The sequence below is a fragment of the Cryptosporidium hominis genome, assembly GCF_000006425.1.
Source record: "Cryptosporidium hominis TU502 chromosome 6 CHRO016137, whole genome shotgun sequence".
Lineage (NCBI taxonomy): Eukaryota > Apicomplexa > Conoidasida > Eucoccidiorida > Cryptosporidiidae > Cryptosporidium > Cryptosporidium hominis.
The window spans coordinates 1-20,585 of NW_667370.1; the positions used below are offsets into that span (position 1 = coordinate 1).

Genomic DNA, 20,585 nt, shown 5'->3' on the forward strand with positions numbered 1-20,585 from the left:
ATGAAATTCCAAAGTGAGAAAAATGAGGAAAATAAAGAAAGCATAAATAAGTCATCTTCAGCATTGATAAACTCATTAAGAAACCAAATTAATAAAGTATCAGCCTTGAATAAATTTCGCTTCATAAATAGTAATAAAAAGCCACTTGAAAATGAAGTCCAAATAAGTGATATTGCAGATAAAATTCGCAATAAGATCTCAATAAATAAGTTAAACAAGAGTCCAGGGCTTGAGCATACAAAAAATAAGTATTCTGAAGAAATTGGAGGCGCTTATTCACCATTTAGAAAGAGAAATAAGAATAATGAAAAATATTCCTTGCAAAATAAAATGTCGAATTTTGAACAAACTAGATCAGAACTTGAGAATCTCTTACTTTATAATATCAACAAGCTCCGTCATGAGAGAATTAAGCTGAAAAACTGCCAAATAAATAGAAATAATAGTCATGATGAGAATGAAATTCTATTTCCAAATATTTATACACCTCTATCTTCAATGAAGTTCATGAATATCCAAGAATTATTTTTGTTTCTTTCATTGTTTTATCATAATTACCAAAGAGAGTGGATCTTACCATTATTAAATAACTTGAAAAATCTCGAAATAGTCTTTTTTACCCCAGAAAGTACTTCATCTTCATACTCTTCAACAATAATTACAGGTAGATATACTAAAATTTTAAATGAGGAATATTTGTTTTCAAGCAATGCACCAATTTCAAAACTGATTTTAAATGCCGCAAAGTAAGTTACATTTATTAATTCGACTTTATAGTTTAATACTTGCATAAAATTTCCTGAATAAATATTAATTTATCTTTTATTCAAGGTGGCAAAAGGTTTCAAAAATTATAGAATCAGAAAATACTCAAGATTTCTCAAGTGCTGTGTTTATATTTATTAACCCAAATCTAATTCAAACAAGTGAATGTGTATTTATCTCATCCGGTCTTTTCTTCATCTGCAACTTTGCACACCTCTTAACTTGTTTTGTTAGCAAGTAAAACACTAGAAATTGTCGAATTTGGTATTTTACCAATATTTGATATTATTTGTCTACTTCAACTTTTATTTACTCTTTTTTAATTATTAATACTATTTCTATTTCAAAAATATTTTGTCCACATGGAATTTATTAACTTTCACACAAATACCGGTACTAAATATTTCTGATGACGTGTATAATTTTTTTTTAATAAGTTTGCATGTGGAAATTGTCATACCGGTATATGTAATTACTATTATGTGTGGAAAAATTGCATGTAAGTAGTAGATGATTAGAAGTGGTTGCATTGATGAATTTTAAATATTAAAAATATAATTTTGAGAGTTAATTCAAGAAAAAATGCATATGTAATAATAATAATTTTGGATGTAACTTTAATAAATAATGTTTCTTATTCATTATTGAATTGGCTATAATCCAGAAAATAATCTACAATAAGTGAACTTGAGAGGAAAGTAACCTATGCTGAAAAAATGCAAGTAAAAAAGTAAGTAATTTGAATCAAAGGTAATAACTAAAAATCAGCAAATAATCATTTTTATCTACCCTTATATATTGCAAGAGATTTCATTAATATTGATTGACTCATAATATTTAATATTAGCAAATCGGAATTTTTTTTTTAATTCCATAATTCTAAACCAATGATAATTAATTGCCTTTTTTAGACTAGGCGGGAAGTTGAAAATGTTATTTAAAGTTTAAGCTTGACATTAAGGAAAAAAAATTTGAATTTGGTGTTATTTAGGAAAAAGTTGTGAGAATTTGTTTGTTTAAGTACTAAGGATGGATATGGAAATAGATTCAAATATTTCAGATGAAGAATATACTGGAATGGATGAAGATCCAGTATTGATAGTATCTGGAGATGAGCTTGATAGGTAAGTTAAAAGAAAATAACATTAGAATTTGATTAATATTAAAATCTCACTAAATAAAACTTTTAGGGATGATGAAGATGAGGAAATGCCACTCTTTGATGTTCCTGATGAATCATCAGCTACAATCTTATCAATTGATTCTCCAATTTGCTGTATAGATATAGATCCTACAAGAAGAGGTCGAATATTATTCGGAGGATGTGACGATAAAGCATATGTATCAAATTTACCAGAAAATCCTGTCTATTCTAGTGAGCAGGGAACTGAAAGACTTAACTTAGGTTTTGAAAAAGTATTTCAAGGTCATTCAGATACAGTTTCATGTGCTTCTTATTCAACGGATGGAAAATATTTTGCAACAGGAGGTTGTGATGGAACTATAAGAGTTTATGGTAATGAAGCTTCAAATGAAGGCCAACTTATTTCAATTCTGGAGGGTCCATCTGACGAGCTTGAATTCATAAGGTGGCATCCGCGTGGACCATGTATATTTGGAGGCGGAGTAGATGGAACAGGATGGCTATGGATGGCTCCTGATGGAAGAGTATTATCTGTACTTTCTGGTCATGGAGATAGTATTACATGCGGAGATTTTAGTAATGAAGGTAAAATAGTGTGCACAGGATCTCTAGATGGAAGCGTAATTATTTGGAATCCAAAAAATGGAGAAAGTTTGCACAAAATTACAAGAAATAGTTTTGTTAATAACGCAGGTGACTCATCTTATTTAGAGGAATTGGGTATAGTTTCAATGAGAAGTCACAAAAAGAATCCGTTACTTGCTGTTGGGTTTACTAATGGTTTATTTTCTCTAATTCAACCTGAAACTGGCAAAGTTCTAAGCTTAAACAACAGACATCATGATTCTCTAGATTGTATTGAATTCATTAATCATTTAGAAGATCCTCTATTAGCTACTGGAGATATGTCTGGAGAATTAATTGTTTGGAATTATGAATACAATAGAGAAAATTTTGTAATGAAGAATCAGGAATTGGAGCATTCAAATGGAGTCTTGCCTGGTATTACTAGTATATGCTGGGGTGGAGATAGAAACAATACTTTAATTGCAACAGGGTGTTTAGATGGAACTATTAGATTATGGGACTTTAGAACAGGAGAAAATGTTAAAATTCTTAAAGGGCATAAAAGTGGAATATTATCCATGAAAATCGTAGAATTTGGTTTTCAAGGAACCAACGTATTAAGAATGGTATCTACAGGAGATGATGGAAGATGTTTGCTTTGGGATGTAAGAATGTAATAAGGAAAAAAAACAAGATTCAAATCATAATAATTTTTAAAGTGACTAAATTCTGTCTATAATCATTAACAAATTATCTTTAATACATCTTGAAGAGCTTTTGTATACTGGTTTAAGGCCTGGACAATGTCATCATCTGCAGCTTCTCTATTTTGGGACTCTTTTGCAATATCGTTTTTTATGTGAGCAATCTCCTCAAGTACGAAGTTTTGGAATTTATCTTGAGTTTTTTCAATCTTATCTTTGAGCTGGTTAAAACTATCATTTATTGAACTCAAAACCATTTCTTTATTATTAACTTCTCTCCCAATCTCCTCCTCTACATGATTCTCAAGCTCCTTCAAGAACAGTTTCATTTGCTCCTCCTTTTCTTCTGCTATATTATATTCTCTCTCAGCAATTGACTTGGCATTCATTATTTCATTCACAAGACTTTGGTGTTTATGTTCGAATTCCTCAATTATTTGTGATTTTTCGCTCACCATCTCTTTCTCAATTACAGATAACCTTTCGTCCAAACTCTTGCAAGCTATAGAAAGCTGGTCCAATTTTCCAGAAAACACATCCTCTAATCTTTGTTGTATTGAAGACATTTGTTCCTCAAAATTTCTCTTCATATTAGATTGGATTTCATTTCTTTGTTGGTTCTCAGCTTCTATGGCCTTCTTTAACTTCATTGTATTCTCCTTTAATACTTGGAGCCTATTCTCCTCATATTCCCTTTTTTGGCGAGTATCATTTCTCACTTACTTCTCTAACCCAAGTATTAGGCAATGAATTTGTCCAAGCTTTTGTTTTGTCGATAGGGGAAGAGACGAGTTACCTATTAAAGATGTAGGAGAATGAATAAGTCCGCTAGTACTTGTTTCTGCTACAGTTATTGGGCTCAAACTGGTTGTAGCAATTGATGTATTACTTGTTGAATTTAAATTACTAATGGCACCTCCTAATTGTTGAGAAAATAAAGCACTGAGAGACCCATTCTTTCTTCCAAGTGAACTTTTTAAATTCGTCTGGTTCTGTTTTATGTTTCTACTTGATAAACTTAATTGCAAATGCTTTGGCGATTGTGATGTTGCTCCTGTTTGGCTATTTAATCCTGAAAGATTAAGATTCTCATTACCTACAACAACTTCATCAAGGTTTGTTGTAATATCCAAATTGGTCTTTATTTCGTTTACTGGTGCTACAATTCCTTCTGTTGATATTGTTAAAGACGACCTATTAATCAAATCCATTATTTCTTCTTTTAACATTATTCAAAATTCCAATTAATCAATCAATTTTAAATTCCACATACAATTCACACACTAAGTGCATCGCAAAATAATAAACACTCAAGTACCTCACAACTAATACTTCTCTTCAAGTCTTACTCCAAAGTTATAATATTTAATGTGAATACTAACTATTTGGATGATCCACTCGTGTTAATAAACTAATCAAATCCGAAAAATGTTTCAATAATACTCCTTTTCAGCTCCTTTTATTATGTAATTATTCCTATTCCATCCTTCTATTCCAGTATTATAGAAGAAACTAAATTTAATACAAGGATTTTCCTTATATATTAATCCTTTTATTAAACCAATTTTTCTATTACAAGCATTGGCGCCTAATTCTCATTCATAAAAAAAGAATTTACTCTATAAAAAATTAATATATAATACTAAATTATAACAGATTCAAGATTCTCAGCTTAAAAAATTCATCCTTTTCTCAAATGTTATTTGAGCTTCGATATCCTTGTTTCTTATTCAACTAAGAAAATCAACATTTATTCACTCCAGATAACTATTATATATACTTTCTTTATTCAGCCAAAGTATGGCTGATTTCGAGATCTCACATGCCCGCCAAAAGGCGCCATATTTGAATTATGCATGGTATCTGGTTAGCAGATAAATTCGGTACTTTCTTTTTTTCTTTATTTGGCAAAGTAACTCTGTGTGATAATTAATCAAAAAAGAGAGGAATAGAAGATGTAGCTACTTTTTTAAGAGGCATACACAAGATATCATAAAGATCAGCAATGCAATGGTACATGTAATGGCTAGAATCATCTTACCATCAAAGATGTTTCTTTTTTGTTCTGCTGCAACCATTCCATTCAAATCAACATATCCTCTATTGTGGAGTCTGGAATAGTCCTCCTCACTATCTAAAGGAGAAAAGCTTTCAGAGTAGTCCTGTTTTAGTTCATTCCTCCTTTTTTCTTTGCTATTAACTCTTCTAATATTCTTTTTAGTAGTATTTGACTTACTGTCATCCCTCTCTTCACTGGAATCATCATCCAAGTTCTTATTTCCATCTTCATAATCATTTGTTTCAACACTTTGTAGTACTTCCAACTCTGGAATATGAGGAACTGGAGGAGGCGGTGGTAATTCCTATAGATTAAAGTTATTCATTTCCATAAGATTATTTATTTTCTACTAACTTACCGATAAATGAGCTTGAGAAGTTATTCTATATATTTCTTTAAGTCTAGTTGTACATGTTGTACATCTAATTTCCTCTGAGAGGTCCACTGGTCTTTCATCACTATAATTCTTTTCATCTAGAAGAAATCTTATTTGGTTGCTTAGATGTTTCCATAGCAAATCTATTAGAATTACTGACTCTGCTCTAACTGCTAAGTGGACAACATTTTCTTTAGAAGAATCTCTTGCATGAAGCAAATGTTGGATTCCATAGATTTTCCTGTTAATCAGTTCTTTGGTTGCATAAAAAAACCCATTTCTAATTATTGCTGTCAATAATGTGTCAATTTTCTGTGTTAAAGTTTAAGTTAAATTGTTTAACAAGTTAATTAATTTGAGATTTTTTCTCCCTAATAACTTACTTTTACTGTACATGTATAAAATAATGTACCTATAAACTGAGTTGGGATTTCCTGCATTATATTATCCATACTTTCAATTGCAGATCTTGCCCTATCCTCTAAATCAGTCTCATGCTTGGGGTTCTCAAGACAATCTATCAGCTCAAAGTAACCAACTACTGAAGGTGGAGTTTCTTGCATTGTCTGGCTAAGATAGTTGGCTATATCATAACCTAAGGAAAATAATGAGTAATAAGGATTTATAATGTTTTTACATTGTAAAACTTACAGGAACTTCTCAAACTTGTATTAATTTCTTTAAAAACCTCTCCCTTTTTATCTTCTGGGAAACTCTGAATTAACCCTAGAAATAAAGCATTGAATAGAATCAAATAAAATAGATAATACTTATAAGGGACATAAGGAAAGATGAAGATTTGTCTCCTCATCTTTGTCGGCTCTTCCTCTTATTATACCAAATCTAGTATTATACAAATTAAGATTTGTTGGATTTCATAAATACATCAAACTTAAACTTTCTTTTAAAAATAAAATTTATTTAGCATTACCAAAAAAAATTCAGACACACATAATTTTTAAAAAAAAAAAGATTTTCTTCATTATATTCAAACCAATATTTTTTAAGTTGCACACACACAAATTTTTTTTAATCAGAATTGAAAAGGCGGGAAGATGCACTTTCATCTTCAGGTACCGAAAAAATAATATTTGATAAGGGGGAGAGAGAGAAAAAAATGGAAAATAGAAATAATTAGTAACATCTAGTGGTTATAATATTAATAATAAAAGCTTAAACTTAATTTAAATAATACTTAAATAATTGAATGATTTAATATTAGTTTTCTCTAATCATTTTCTCTGTTTTGACTTAATAGATGATCCCAAATATTTTTTTTTTTGTTGAAAATGGGTAACTTAAACTTTAGTTGCAAACCAAATGAGTAAAAGAACCACAGTGAAGACAATACAGAAGATAATAATTGACCAGAAAAGAACTTTTTCAAGGAAGCTTTTTGGTTTTGTACTTTGCTCATCCTCGCCTTTATCAGACTCCTGAGCTTTTTTATCATCAACTTCACTTTGTTCTTCATGAGAAGCTTTCTTTTCAATGTTGTTTTCACTACTACTTTCATTAGCCTCATCTAAAATTTTTCCTTGTATGTCTTGAAGCTCAATGGCATGACGGTGATGATTATGACGGTGGTGACCGTCGTCATGTTCAAATTTAATAACTTCGTCCTCGAGAATACTTTCAGAAAGTTCAACAGGATTATGAGGCTGGATTTTCTGGTGTTTATGTGCAGATAAGAGTAACTCCTTTCTATCATTATATTCCTTTCTTTTAGCACGAAGATTCTTCTGAACAGATTCTTTGTTTAATTCCTCTAAGGCATAATTATCCATAATTTGACTAACTTCCTTTCCTTTTTCAATAGCTGTATTAACTACTTCTTCATAATTTGAATTCATTTTTAAAACAGGCTTGCAGAATAGTGCAGCAGTTTCTGTCATAATTTTCTGTTTTCTCTTCTCCTCCATTACAGCTTCAGGATCAAGCTTCTTAACAAAGTTAGACATAGTCCTGTATGTAGTTTTAAGTCTTCTAATAATACTAGGGCGTCTTTCATCAACAGCAATATCGAGTGGAGTCTGGTTGGAGTTATTTTTCTCCTCTAAAGCAATCTTAATCTCAACAGGATCTTTAATTAATCTTAAAACAAAGTCAACAACTTGTAAACTGTTAGACATTGCTGCAAGATGCAAAGGATTATTACCAGCAGAATCATAATAATGACCATATTTAACACATCCCCACATTTTATGGGCAATTGGATGAAGTAGAGATGAAAGATATCCATATTCTATCAATTTCTGGTAAACTGATCTCCCATGATCCTTATCAGCTTCGCAAACATACAAAGCTAAGGCCTCTTGAGGATTGATCCCTTCTGCAGCAGGATCCTTAAGAACATCAAAGGCTGCAGTAATAGTCTTTTCAGCTTGAATATTTGTCATAGACTTTAGAGCTGTAATTTCACCGAATATTATTTTAAAAGCTGCCTGAGATGAGGTACCAATTAAATCTTTATTCCACTCAAACTTTTCTATAACATCAGAACATGTTGGAGTTGGCAAATACTTTGATGATTTGGGTTCTTCGCCATCATCTATGCTTCTTTTTCTTCCAAACTGTGTCTGCAATGGCCTGGTTTGTGGCTCACTGGTAAAAGATCTTGTTGGCTGTACTACGCCTAACAATACATCAAGAGTTGCTGGTGCAACATGGCCGATAGCATTTCCAGAAATTCCATCCTTAATAGAATCTGAAGCCTTTTGTACATTTGGATCTTCAGTAGGTAATACATCTTTGACTATATCATCATCATCATCATCCTTTGAACTTTCAACTTGATTTTGGCCTGATAAGGCTGGAACTATTGACTCCTCTGGAACGACCTCGGATCTTTTTGAGCTTTCTTTATCACTTAAAACAAAGTCTCCTGATAAAGATGCTCCTCCGCCCTCTTCATTTTGAATCTGGATATCTTGTTTTTGTTCTGTTTGGCTATTTAATGGCTGGCTTTCACTCTGATTTATTGGAATCTCCTCACTATTTTTTTCCGATAATTTTGAGCCATCCTTCATCTCAGATTCTGAAGCTTCTCCCTCAGAACTTAATTCACCAGAACCTTCATCATCGTCATCAGCATAGGTGCTTTGAACAGAACCTTCATTTTTTGTAAAACCTTTATCATCAGACTTACTTAAATCTGAAGTTGATACTGAATCCTCAGCTTTGCTACCTTCAGTTTCTTCATATGAAGACTCAGAACTTGATTGATTTACAACATCAGTTGCCAACATACCATTCTGTGCCAACTTTAAGAGCACAATCCATAAAAATAATATGATATATTGTATTCTCATCTTTTTCTCATATATATCTTTTTACATAAATTTTGTTTATTTGTGATAATATTAAAATATTTATTGATTCTTTAATATTCTCAAATATCTCTTTTTAATTAAATATATTAAAACCTTTAAAGAAATTCGTTTTAAAGTTCATTAAAAAAAGTTTGGTTTCCCCTTTGGTTTTTGTTACTGTGAATATTTTTGATTTATTCAATAAATGATTATATTGTTTATAAATTTTATATATGTATATATTTATATATATAATATATACAAATATATATATTATATACTTATTTGCACTAAAATGTTATTATATTCTTATTCAAGTATAGACTCTCACTTATCTAATATTAAATGTACTTTTATTATTAATTTCATCCAAATTTATCCATTTATTTATTATAGGATCATTCACACTATTTTAATTCCATGCACCTTAAATACCTTTCTCTATCACACAATCCCATATTTCTCGTCGGTTTTTTAAATATTATTTCTTTATGTTATTTATTTATTTCAGTGTGCATTAACACACCAATTGCACACATTGGCGCCACCACATGGTATCGATGAATGAATTAAATTTATTGTAAGCGGAAAAAATTAAGATGGATGGAAGCCAAATAATAAACAAAAGTAAACTTGAAAATTCATTAATTTGATTTTGACCTTCTCCTTTCAATATTCCTTATCATACAAATCACTCATAATCACTAATAATTATATTAGCTCTTGTATTTTTTTTTTGTAATATATTAAAATTTATTCAAAATTCCGAAACTCCGTTCTTAAACTTATCTATTCTGATTTGTAGTTTGTCCACATGAACTTGCAAATTTTTGCAAGTTGCATGCAATTACCTGCATTACACGTAATTGATGAAATTCAATACCGGTATATAGGCGGGGCCCCACAAAATAATGGATTTACATGTATTAGCATACGTAAGAAATAATATTAACGAAAAAATGGGATATTTCGTCGTTGATTAGAGTGGAATACGTATATAAGATATGGACGTAAGGTAGGAGAAATATTATGTTGAAGATATTTTAAGTTTTAATGTTATATAATTATTAATCAGTGATATTTGGTGTAATTTTGTCTTTGAGATTTCAATTAAGAGAAAAAGTAAATAATCAAAAGATTGATAAGAAATAAAGATATGAAGATTTTTACGGAAAAACTGGCTGTATTTATCGCCGTCTTGGTAATATTAATTTCGAATATCTCATGCAACGAAGAAATTGAAATCCCTGAAAATGTTACAAAATTGAATGATGATAACTTTGAAGAATTCATTGATGGAAATAATCTTGTACTAGTATTATTTTATGATTACTCCATTACCTCAAAAAATATAATCCATGGTCTTGGATATGTTTCCTCAAACGTAGTAATGTCAAAAGGAACAGGAAAAATTGCTGTTTTAAATTGTGAGGAATCTTCAATTCAAAAGAAATTTGAAATTCACCGTCCTCCAAAACTGTTATTCTTTTTTGGAAGTATGAACAAATTTGAGGCATATCCAAGCCATCTAACTGGTTTGGAAAGAGAATCAATGATTTCGATTATCCTTGCAAAAGAAAATGCTCTCTTCATTGAACATGATGCCAGAGATAGTGAATCATTGGAAAAGGCTATGATAGAGTTTGACTTGGAAACAAAAGTTCGCTCCTCCAATCTCCCTGTTATTGTTTATTATGGTAAGCCAGGTACTAAGAGAACTGATGTCGTAAAAAACACACTCGAAAAGTTAAGAATAACTGGAGTTTCCGTTAAAGCATTCATTGTTTATGTTAAATACAAGGCTGATATCGGATTACATATTTATAGATTGCCTGATTCAGATAAGCATGACTCCATGAATACTCAGCCAAAAGAACTTTATATTGCAAAGAAAAAGATCTTGGGATTATTAGAGTGGAACAAAGATATTTTATCTGTCTTTATTGAAGCTTGCATAAGGCCATATGTCTCTTTTAAAGGTAATGAAATTATGTATGTACACGAAAGTTCTAACTCTTTAATAGCTTTCCTTAAGGGAAGCAACACTCTAGATCGGTATGGATCTAGCAATATTCAGTACTTAGATCATGATTCAATGGAATCTTTGAGAGCTTTTGCAAAGGCTAACTTTTTCCCAGAAGATCCAGATAAGGACTTAATGATTGGGCTTGTATTACCAGGATTAGAACAGGAGGTAGAAAACTTTACTGGTTTTCGAAGGGATGCTCATGTGAATGATGGAACCTTCCTCTTGAAACTTCGACAATCCAAATTCGAGCTTGGGGACTCCGGGAAGTCTGATAAATTCCTGCTTACTGAAGGGGAAATTAAAAAACATGGATTTGAATATTTATTTTCTCAGGCTAAGAATAGAAAATTACCTATTTTTTATAAAAGTAAGAGAATAATGAAACACCAAAAGGTCTCTGCTAATGTTGAACAATATTTCACAACTCCATATCATTTTCTTGAGCTAAATCCTTCTTCCATCAGAGAGCTCATCCAAGACCCAAATAGTGCACTGATAGTCCTTTACTATTCTGAAATGTGCTCAGGGTGCATGGATCTCCTTCCAGTTTGGAACTCGATCTCTTCAAAAATTGCTTCAAAATTTGGAAAAGATTCCAAATTCCGTGTTTTTGTCTCCGCTTTCGATGTAGAGTCAAATGACAATCCAATCGATATGCAAATTGAGAAAATTCCTTTAGTATATTATTTCCCATTTGGAGATGATAAAGTTTCCAAGATGTTCTTATATGATGAGGAACTAACCTCTAGAGCTGTTACTACATTTATAACTGATAGAGTTCTAGAGGCGTCTGAAGACAATGATCAAGCTGAGCAAAAAATTAGTCCGGATTCTCAAATCAGGGATGAGCTTTAAACTTCTAATTCATTCTTTCTTTTTTTGAAGATTTCTTTTAATTTAATAACTTTCTTTCTAATTACAAACAAAATCATAAATTTAATGTTAAAATTTATATGCCTAAAACTAGTGGCTCATGTATGTATATTATATTTATATTTTTTTATCCTACCCCGGTACCTGGCTAAATGCAGCACGTGCATGCGCATGTTTCCGCGGGGTTTGGGCGAGAAAATTTCCTCTTCTTAAGTTGTAAACTTGAAAAAGGTCAATATTGCAAGTGGTGTAAAAATATAAAGATAAAACCCTGACAATTTTTCTGTTATATCAAATCCACAAATCTTAAGCAAAGGTGGTGTTGAGTTTATTACAAGTAGAACCTTCTCTATCACAATATAAATCCCTGCTCCTGGTGGAGTTCTATGTAAAATATTTTGCAACCAAGAATGAGTTCTTACTGATGTTCTGTTTATTTGATAAAGTAGCCTTATTACATATGAAGAAAAAATAAACATAACTATTCCCATTGTTAAAAAAATTGTCTCACAATTTGAATAAGTATTGATAATATTATTTTCTGAAGATGATGGAATTGTTCCTTGATAAGATAAATACGAAGTTGCATATTGAGGAATTGTTAACATAAATGAAAGAGCTGAAGTTTTAATATTTGATATACTTGCTAGATTTGAATATGTTAATGTTGAATGTGAAATTACTGGATTATTATCATTATTATTTATACCAGAACGTATTGATCTCATCAAATTTATATTACTTATAAAATTGTTGGTACTTTCTCCTGGAATATTAGTATAATAATGATTATTTAAATCTATCATTGATGATATATCATTATATTTATTCATATTATAATTATCTTTATTATTTGAATTTAAAATATAATCAATATTTGAAATTGAATCCATAAATTGATTTTTATTTGTTGAAAAAGATCTTGTCTTATAAAAGTTATTCATAAAATTATCCCCTATTGATCTTGAATTTAACTCATTTAACAAATTTGTACTAATTCCTCCTCCTATAATATTTGGAGATGTAGTTAATATTCTCGAAATATCTTTATCAAAAGAACCTCTTACAATATTTGTTGAACCAGAAGCTGATAATCCATTTAGATTTTGATTTGAACTTAAATTCTTATTTATCATTGTAGAAGATGAAAGATCTGAAACTCGATTATTATATATTCTATTCTTTTTGTTATATATTGCAACAAGCATAATTTTCCCAATACAAAAGAAAATTAAAGTATTTATAGATACAGAAGCATTTAAGAAAGATGTCCAAAGCTTTGTATTCTTATAAAGGATATGTTGTATTGCACTTCTCCAATAACTAACAATTTGAATAAATTCTTGAACATTTGAATATTTAAATTGGGTTGGAATATGTTGAACTAATACAATACAAAGTCTTTTTCTTTGTTTTACAAAGAATAATAAAATAATCAAACCTTTCAAAATCTCAAAAATTAAGTTGGAAATCCAATATGTAAATATACATTCAATAATATAAACTGTTATTGGAGATTTATTATAAAGGAAATATAAAGTTGAATCCCTTATTAAATATGAATTACTTTTAAATAATGTTATTGATATATTTGATGACATTGCCACAATACAACTTAATATCTTGCAAATAATAACAACATTAAAGTATTCATATGGAGTATTATAACTCACTTCATCCACTAATCGATATAATGGTTTATGAATCTGATTATTAGTTACAACATTTCCAATATTTGTTCTAATATTATCACAACTTAAATTATCTTCTGCACTTGAAATAATATTCTTAATTTTTCTTAATCTAATAGATCTTTTAACTTGGTTATTACTTTTTATAAAATTATTAAAGTTATCATTAATACTTGGAATTTTTTTCTGCCGTTTAGAATTAATGTAAATACTTGTTTTACTTGATATGTTAGTCTCACTTTGACATATTTGTTGTGTATTTTTTATTCTATTACAATAATTAGATAAAACTGACTTAAAACGTTTGTTTGCTGTGTTGCTTCGGGTTATTCTAATAGCTGGACCACTCAAAGTTGAACAAAATTTATCATTTCCTAACCCAAAAGATGAAGATTTTGAAGAATTAATATCAAAAGCAATGTTAATATCATTTGATTCAATTTTAGAATTATAGTTTTGAATCCAAGGTGTTTTCAAATATTTATCTCCTGAGTTATTATCATTAGAAATGGTTGAAGTAATTGATAATAGATCAGGCAAACAAATATATTCTCCTCCTGTTGTAGATTTTTTTACTTTAACTGAATTTTTCTTCATTACTTTCACTTTATTCACTTTAGAATGATTTGGATTTAATTTTATCCTATTGTTATATTTATTATCATTATTTTTTGTTATCAATTCTAAATCTGAACCAAGAGAATTTGTATCTTCATTTGATTCACTTGAACTCAAATTCTCATCATCTGCAAAGTTATTATTTTCAAAATATTTTGAAGATGATGATGAATATGAGGTAAAACGAGAATATGATCTCGATCCAAAAGTTGTCACATTTGAAGAAGAAACTCCCAATAAATTAAACCTTGCAGTATTTGGTGAAGAAAAATTAGACGAAGAATCTGGTTGAGAAGTTACTGAACAACCATTTATTTCATTTGCATAAGAATTACTAGCTTTTGTGTTAATGTAGTAATTACTTTTTGAAAAACTTGATCCTGATCGACTATTATTTAATTCTGATATAAAACTCCCGCCAAATCTGTGATGCACTTGAGCATGTAACTCCGGTATTAAATCCATATGAGAATTATTTCTAGAACTTAATTTTTGACTTGATAATTTTTGTGGAATCAACATATTTGGTGAAATTTCAATTTGATTGTCTAAGATTGGAACTTCACTACTAGTTCTATTATTAGAATTCTTGTCAATACCACTTTTGTCGCAATCAAAGTCATAGTCATACTCATTATTATTATTATGACTGTAATAGTTGTTTTTAATTAAAGTACTTGAATTCATTGCACAGTTTAAAAGGTTTGAATATATATTTCTGATATTTTTTCTGTTTTCTACAGATTTCTTATAATAGTAATAATTATATAAGTAATATTCTTTAGAAAATCCACAAAAGTATTTGTTACAATAGTTGGAGACAAATTCATGTGTGTAATATATTCTGACACTTGAACAGAGTGCGGCTGTGATAATGACTCCAATTAAGAACCATATATAGTCATATTCACTAATTAGGAAAAGTATCGTGAATAAGTAAATTAATGAAATAATTTGTATGAAAAAGAATAAGTATTTGATAATAGACTGAAGATTTGTATTTTTTTGAGAGTTTTTTTGCTTAAAATAATTCATTGGAGCATTCAACAAATTACTCTTTGTAGTTTTAATAGTATTCATAGACTTTTTATCCTTAATATTTTCTTTTAAAGAGTTATCCTTATAAATATACCAAGGTGATGTGAAAATTAAAGACAATGCCAACAATACTGAATCGATGACTTTTCCTGATGCAGATACTGGGAAAATTTCTGCAAAATCTCTTAATCTAAATAAAGAATATGGCAATGTATTTAAAAAAGCTTTTCTCGTATATTTGAGAATATTCTTTGTTAATAACTGAATTGATGATTTTGACTTAAAATTTGAATTTTTGCTTTCATTAGTTACACCCGATATTCCTCTCTTTTTTTCTTTTTTATTTTGTCTGATTAACCCACTCTTTGTTTTTTTACTTGAATTTATTTTCTTTTTAATCTTTTCCTTACTCCAATCGTTTATCATGTTTTTGATATAAAAGACTTTGAGATATGATATAATTGCCCAAAGTAATATGTAAATTATAGATGTCAATAGAATTGCAGTAGAACCCCGAATAACTGATGGAATTATATGATTATGAGGGCTTGTATTTAATAAAGTAATTAATTTTGCCTTTTTAGCCAATAGTTCTTCAAACGTAGTATATGAACTTGATTTATCACAGATTGGATGTTTATTCATCATTCCATAAAGTTTACTTCTACTTATTAAGGGACCTAAATCAGTAACATTAGCTTTAGCTGGTATTTCTGGTATGTAACCAAGATGAATCTTTTGATAATCACTATTTAGACTCGGAATATAACATTCAGTTTTTTCACCAATACATTGGGAATCTATCAACAATGTACTGGATGGATCAAATTCATGTTCGTGATCTTGACTAAAAATCATGGGTACCCATAAGACCTCTTTTATTTGCATAATATTACAAATGTTTGGTAGCTCTATTAAGCAGTTACCCAAATATGTATTTATTCCCATTTTTTTATCCATCTTTTTATATAATACATCAATTCCACTTCCATGTGTAGGTGTTGTTTCCATCTTATCTTGACCAAAATAGTCAAAGTCGTCCAATATTCCTTGTATCTTCTCATTTAAATTTTTGCTTTGAGTATTTTCATTAGCATCACTAATATTTAGATTCTCTAATCTATTTTTAAGAGTGTGAAGTCCTTGAATCTTTGAAAAATCTACGTTCTTTTCTAAGAAGAGTTCAGCTTCATTATTTCTTGGATAATTACACGTGGAGTTCTGTAAAATCTTGATAATATGTTCAAAACTGCTGGAACGTACAAATTTGGTCATTTCTGGAGACAATAATTGTTTTACTAGATTGATAGCTTCTCCTATAGAATCAGTTTTTCGATATTCTGTTTTAGTCTTTGATAAATTAACTAATTCATCATTTTTGTCAGTATAATTTTGGAAAAGTTTAGTCTTTTGAGAAAAAATGGTGTCAAAGTTACTAAAAATAGAGTCATATTCTCCGCTAGTATCGTGTTGAGAAATATGATCATCTTCTTCAAAATACCCTCTTCTCATTTCACTTCTCACAAAATTCATTTGTTCTTCAAATTCATTTTGCTCATCCAGCTCATTCTGTTTCTCTACTTCCTTATTGCTTTCAGTAAAATCAAATTGATACTGCAAAAAGAAATCGCGACTAAATTCTGGATTAGAGTAAATACTACCTTCAATGGAACTATTGCTCTTTACTTTCTCATTAAAAGTAGTATTTTCTAGCTTTTCTGAAACATTTACATCTTTTCCATTTGAATCAGAAGCTGTCAAACTTTCATTAATATACTGGAAGATTTTATTGTGTTCAATACTATTAATTTTAGCCAAATTATCTAGCTCAGTCTCATCTGAATCAGACTCTGAATTAGAATTAATTTCACGAATTCCTCCTTCAATACCATTCGAAAGAATAATAAGTCTAACCAAAAGTGTAACGGGAATAGCCATCAAATCATCTAAATTTGGAAATTCTGGAGGTAATGAACCCAATAATCTGGAAGCAACTTGGATACTCACTTCTGATGAGTAATCAAGACTTGAAAGTACTTCTGATAGTGTCTGGACTCTTCCTAAAAGAATATTTCGAATAATATCATCCTTTCCTAAAATTGTTGCAGTAATAAGAGCATGCTGTAATGCATGAATACACCAAAAGCTTTGTAACATTGCCTCCCTTAATATTGACTGTAATACCACTTTTGATGTATAATTTTTATTTAATAAAAGTAGTAATGATAAAATCGAAATTGAATTATCATACTCTGAAGTACCTATAATAGGTATCGATCGTGGTGTAGGAATTGAGTACCTTTTTAAAGGCTTACAAAAACATCTCACGACAAATGAATTGACGTGGAAGTCTATGGCTGGTGATGAGAGATATTCAACAATTTTATGTTCACCTGTAACATCGTTTCCTGAGCTCACTGCAAGTTCGTACCAAAGAGTTGTATTGGTTTTTGGATTTTGAAACATAAGCATTTCTTCGAGAATTTGGAACTTAGGCAACTTATTGTTATTGTTTCCAGAAAATTTGAACTCATTAATTTGATCAAACTCTTCAAACATTTTAAAGGATTTTTTACTACTAATAGTTGGTTTATATAAAAGCGAATTTTCTTTATTAAGTTCTCTGCTCTCTTTTAACATCAATTCCTCCTGATAATTGATTTTGTAAATAAGGTGGCCAATAGGAAGGTTCCCATATATATCAGGTTCATGAAGTTCACAAAGTTCAAAATCCAATACCCCAGTATTAGTCTGGAACTTGTAGAAACTAACCAAAATCCTAATCAGTTCTTCATCTCCAAGATGGGTCATCCACCAAAGCAAGTTCCGGCCTTCATTATCCCTAACAATGCATATATCCTTGTTATATGCCTTGATTTCTGGGAGTAATAGAGAAAAGATAACTTTTTTATCAAATCCTCTTTTAATTGCAGTAATAATACGAAGAATTTTATCCTTTGCATTGGCCAACTTTCTGTTAATTTCGGCAAGAGTAGAATTCAAAGGTAACTTTTCATTACTGGAAATATACTCGTTATCAATATTATTCCTCACAATATACTTGGAAAAGGAGGAATGTTCAATTAATTTATTTAATAACTTTTTGTTTCCTGACTCAATAATAAACGAAATCGCATCTTTTCCTTCAAGGGTTAAATCAGTCATAGATGCTCCGTAGTCCAAAAGCAACTCCAAGAATTCCTCGGTATTTGTTGACATTCCGTCTTTTAATAAGAAATAAAATGGGGTTAGCCCATTTCTGTCTGGAATATTTGGGTTTGATCCACATTTTAACAGAAAATGAGTCATTCTCAAATTCTTTGAGATTACACTGTAAAATAATGGAGACAAATCCCTATTATCTGAGTAATCAATATTGGCTCCGTTAAGTAATAATAATGCCACTAATGGTAAGTTGCTTCTTTGAACAGCATTAATCAATGGACTGATTCCATTCGCACCTACTATGTTTACATCTGCTCCATGTTCTATCAAATATAACGAGATAGTATAGGAAATATATCCATTTTGTCGAGTTGAAATGAGTAAGGCAGTTTCTCCTGTTGAATTAGAAATTGAATTAATATTATTAACGCATAACCTATCAAGCATAGCAGTGATTGCCTCAAGATCCTGTAGCCTAATACTTTCATGGAATTCGTCCACTAAATCAAGACATTCTTCTGTGTAAGCAATATCTTTTTGGCATTCACAGTTATTTTTCTGGATTACATTTACCAATGAATCTGAAATACTGTTTAATGGGCAACCAATAGGAAATATTTGTTTGGTTCCTATGCAAAACAATATCTTAAACGTTAAAAGAAAAATTGAGTATAGATAAATTTTCATCTTTATAATTCACCTTGATAACTTCAAGCTCATTAAATTTTCATATTATTTGCAGTTTATCTTAATCTAATTTAAATACTCGATTATCTCTTTAATTAGAGTTGGACTCTGCCTATGACTTTATTACTTTATTTGATTTCTGAATAACTTTATCAGTGTGTTCAGTTTAATGCTATTGACTTTATTTCAATACTGTCATTTCAAAGTTCTGGCACCTAGCTCCTTATAATTGCAGGCTGTATTAATCTTTTTGAAAATGTCTTATTAGTTACTGATGAAATACTAATAACCCGTTTTATTCAACTAAATTCCCTTATTAGAATTAAATTTCTTTCCTATTTCATTTATTAACATCGCCTTCACCACTAAACTCCCCCCATGTCGGTACCATAAAATAGCAATTTTTCCGCTCATTAATTGTAAAATTAATTTGCCCACATTAATTGGACAAAAAACTTCAAATCTTTAAATTAATTTACCATTTTTTGTTTTTAATTTAATTCCTTTAATAATTTTTTTTTTTTTACCTTTCTAACCCAAAACAATACAATTGCAATATAAATTGTCCACATTGAAAAAAAAAATAAATTGCATGCATGCAATTTACACGTAAGATTTAGAAAAAGTGTGCATGTGGATGAATAATAATTGAAAGAAGCTAATACCGGTATGTGAATTTTATATATTTACGTGGGAGAAAAAAAAATTATTTGAGGAAAAAATAAAATTATAAAATTAATATTTTAAAAGCTAACTATCCCATTGAAAATGGTCAGCAATTGTTAGGAAAACTTCAATAACAAGATCATCAGGGTTGTTTTGCCCAATTCCACTTTTACTATTTGAAGTACTCGACTTGTTCTTATTAGTCGTTTTTGTGATTTTGGCAGAACTATCGGAAAGTCTTTTTGGCTTGCCGCCCGAAAGAGATGAATCATGCTGTTCTGAAGATTTATTCCCTAAATTTTTATCTTCTTTTCCTGAATTAGCATCAATTGACTTTTTGACATTAATTGAGCTACCCCAAGATGCATAGAGTTGGTGCCATATCCTATGTCTTAGAATAGTCCCTGTATTTACAAGATACTCAATTCTGCAAAGTTTGAAAACACCATTTCCCTTCTCAGTAAGCATTTTTATTGACTTTAAAAACTCATAGAAATACATTGCAAGACGGTATCTTGTTAACTGCCTACTTCCTCTTATTAATTCATCATCCATAACTTCCAGATGCATAAAATATTGCCTCACAAACCTAACAATATCAATCTCATCAAAAAAGACCTTTGATTGTCCTTTTATTTCTAATCTTGTATCGCATGTGTGTGGCTGAGGATGCTGGTGATCACAGAAAACTATATGTTCAGCCAAAAGTTTATCTAAAGTCACCACAACATGAGACTTCATTTGATCTACAGAAACTGGTAATAACTTGTGATTATGTTTTAGAGCTGCAACTATTGGACTATATTTGAACCTATTAAGAGGTAAATTTCTTCCAGCTTCCAAAAAGAAAAATCTTATTGCTGCAAACCAGAAATCCATGTCATTCTAGTTA

At 30.0% G+C, this 20,585-nt stretch overlaps 7 protein-coding genes across 7 annotated transcripts; 3 read left to right on the plus strand and 4 right to left on the minus strand.

The window, feature by feature from the left end:
• Chro.60415 (hypothetical protein) lies at nt 1-750 on the plus strand. Its single annotated transcript, XM_662132.1, has 1 exon — nt 1-750. One exon carries the CDS (start codon nt 1-3, stop codon nt 748-750), a length of 750 nt encoding a protein of 249 aa, XP_667224.1.
• Nucleotides 751-1,974: 1,224 nt separating this feature from the next.
• Nucleotides 1,975-3,153, plus strand: Chro.60416 (WD-40 repeat protein). The annotated part of the gene is made up of 1 exon (XM_662133.1): nt 1,975-3,153. The coding sequence occupies one exon, from the start codon at nt 1,975-1,977 to the stop codon at nt 3,151-3,153; it is 1,179 nt and encodes a 392-aa protein (XP_667225.1).
• A 65-nt stretch (nt 3,154-3,218) lies between these two features.
• Nucleotides 3,219-3,830, minus strand: Chro.60417 (hypothetical protein). Its single annotated transcript, XM_662134.1, has 1 exon — nt 3,219-3,830. The coding sequence occupies one exon, from the start codon at nt 3,828-3,830 to the stop codon at nt 3,219-3,221; it is 612 nt and encodes a 203-aa protein (XP_667226.1).
• A 3,083-nt stretch (nt 3,831-6,913) lies between these two features.
• Chro.60419 (hypothetical protein) lies at nt 6,914-8,926 on the minus strand. Its single annotated transcript, XM_662135.1, has 1 exon — nt 6,914-8,926. One exon carries the CDS (start codon nt 8,924-8,926, stop codon nt 6,914-6,916), a length of 2,013 nt encoding a protein of 670 aa, XP_667227.1.
• A 1,156-nt stretch (nt 8,927-10,082) lies between these two features.
• On the plus strand, nt 10,083-11,810 carry Chro.60420 (hypothetical protein). Its single annotated transcript, XM_662136.1, has 1 exon — nt 10,083-11,810. The coding sequence occupies one exon, from the start codon at nt 10,083-10,085 to the stop codon at nt 11,808-11,810; it is 1,728 nt and encodes a 575-aa protein (XP_667228.1).
• A 227-nt stretch (nt 11,811-12,037) lies between these two features.
• Chro.60421 (ankyrin-related protein) lies at nt 12,038-19,027 on the minus strand. Its single annotated transcript, XM_662137.1, has 1 exon — nt 12,038-19,027. The coding sequence occupies one exon, from the start codon at nt 19,025-19,027 to the stop codon at nt 12,038-12,040; it is 6,990 nt and encodes a 2,329-aa protein (XP_667229.1).
• Nucleotides 19,028-19,777: 750 nt separating this feature from the next.
• On the minus strand, nt 19,778-20,572 carry Chro.60422 (F-box protein). The annotated part of the gene is made up of 1 exon (XM_662138.1): nt 19,778-20,572. The coding sequence occupies one exon, from the start codon at nt 20,570-20,572 to the stop codon at nt 19,778-19,780; it is 795 nt and encodes a 264-aa protein (XP_667230.1).
• Between the last annotated feature and the right edge of the window lie 13 nt (nt 20,573-20,585).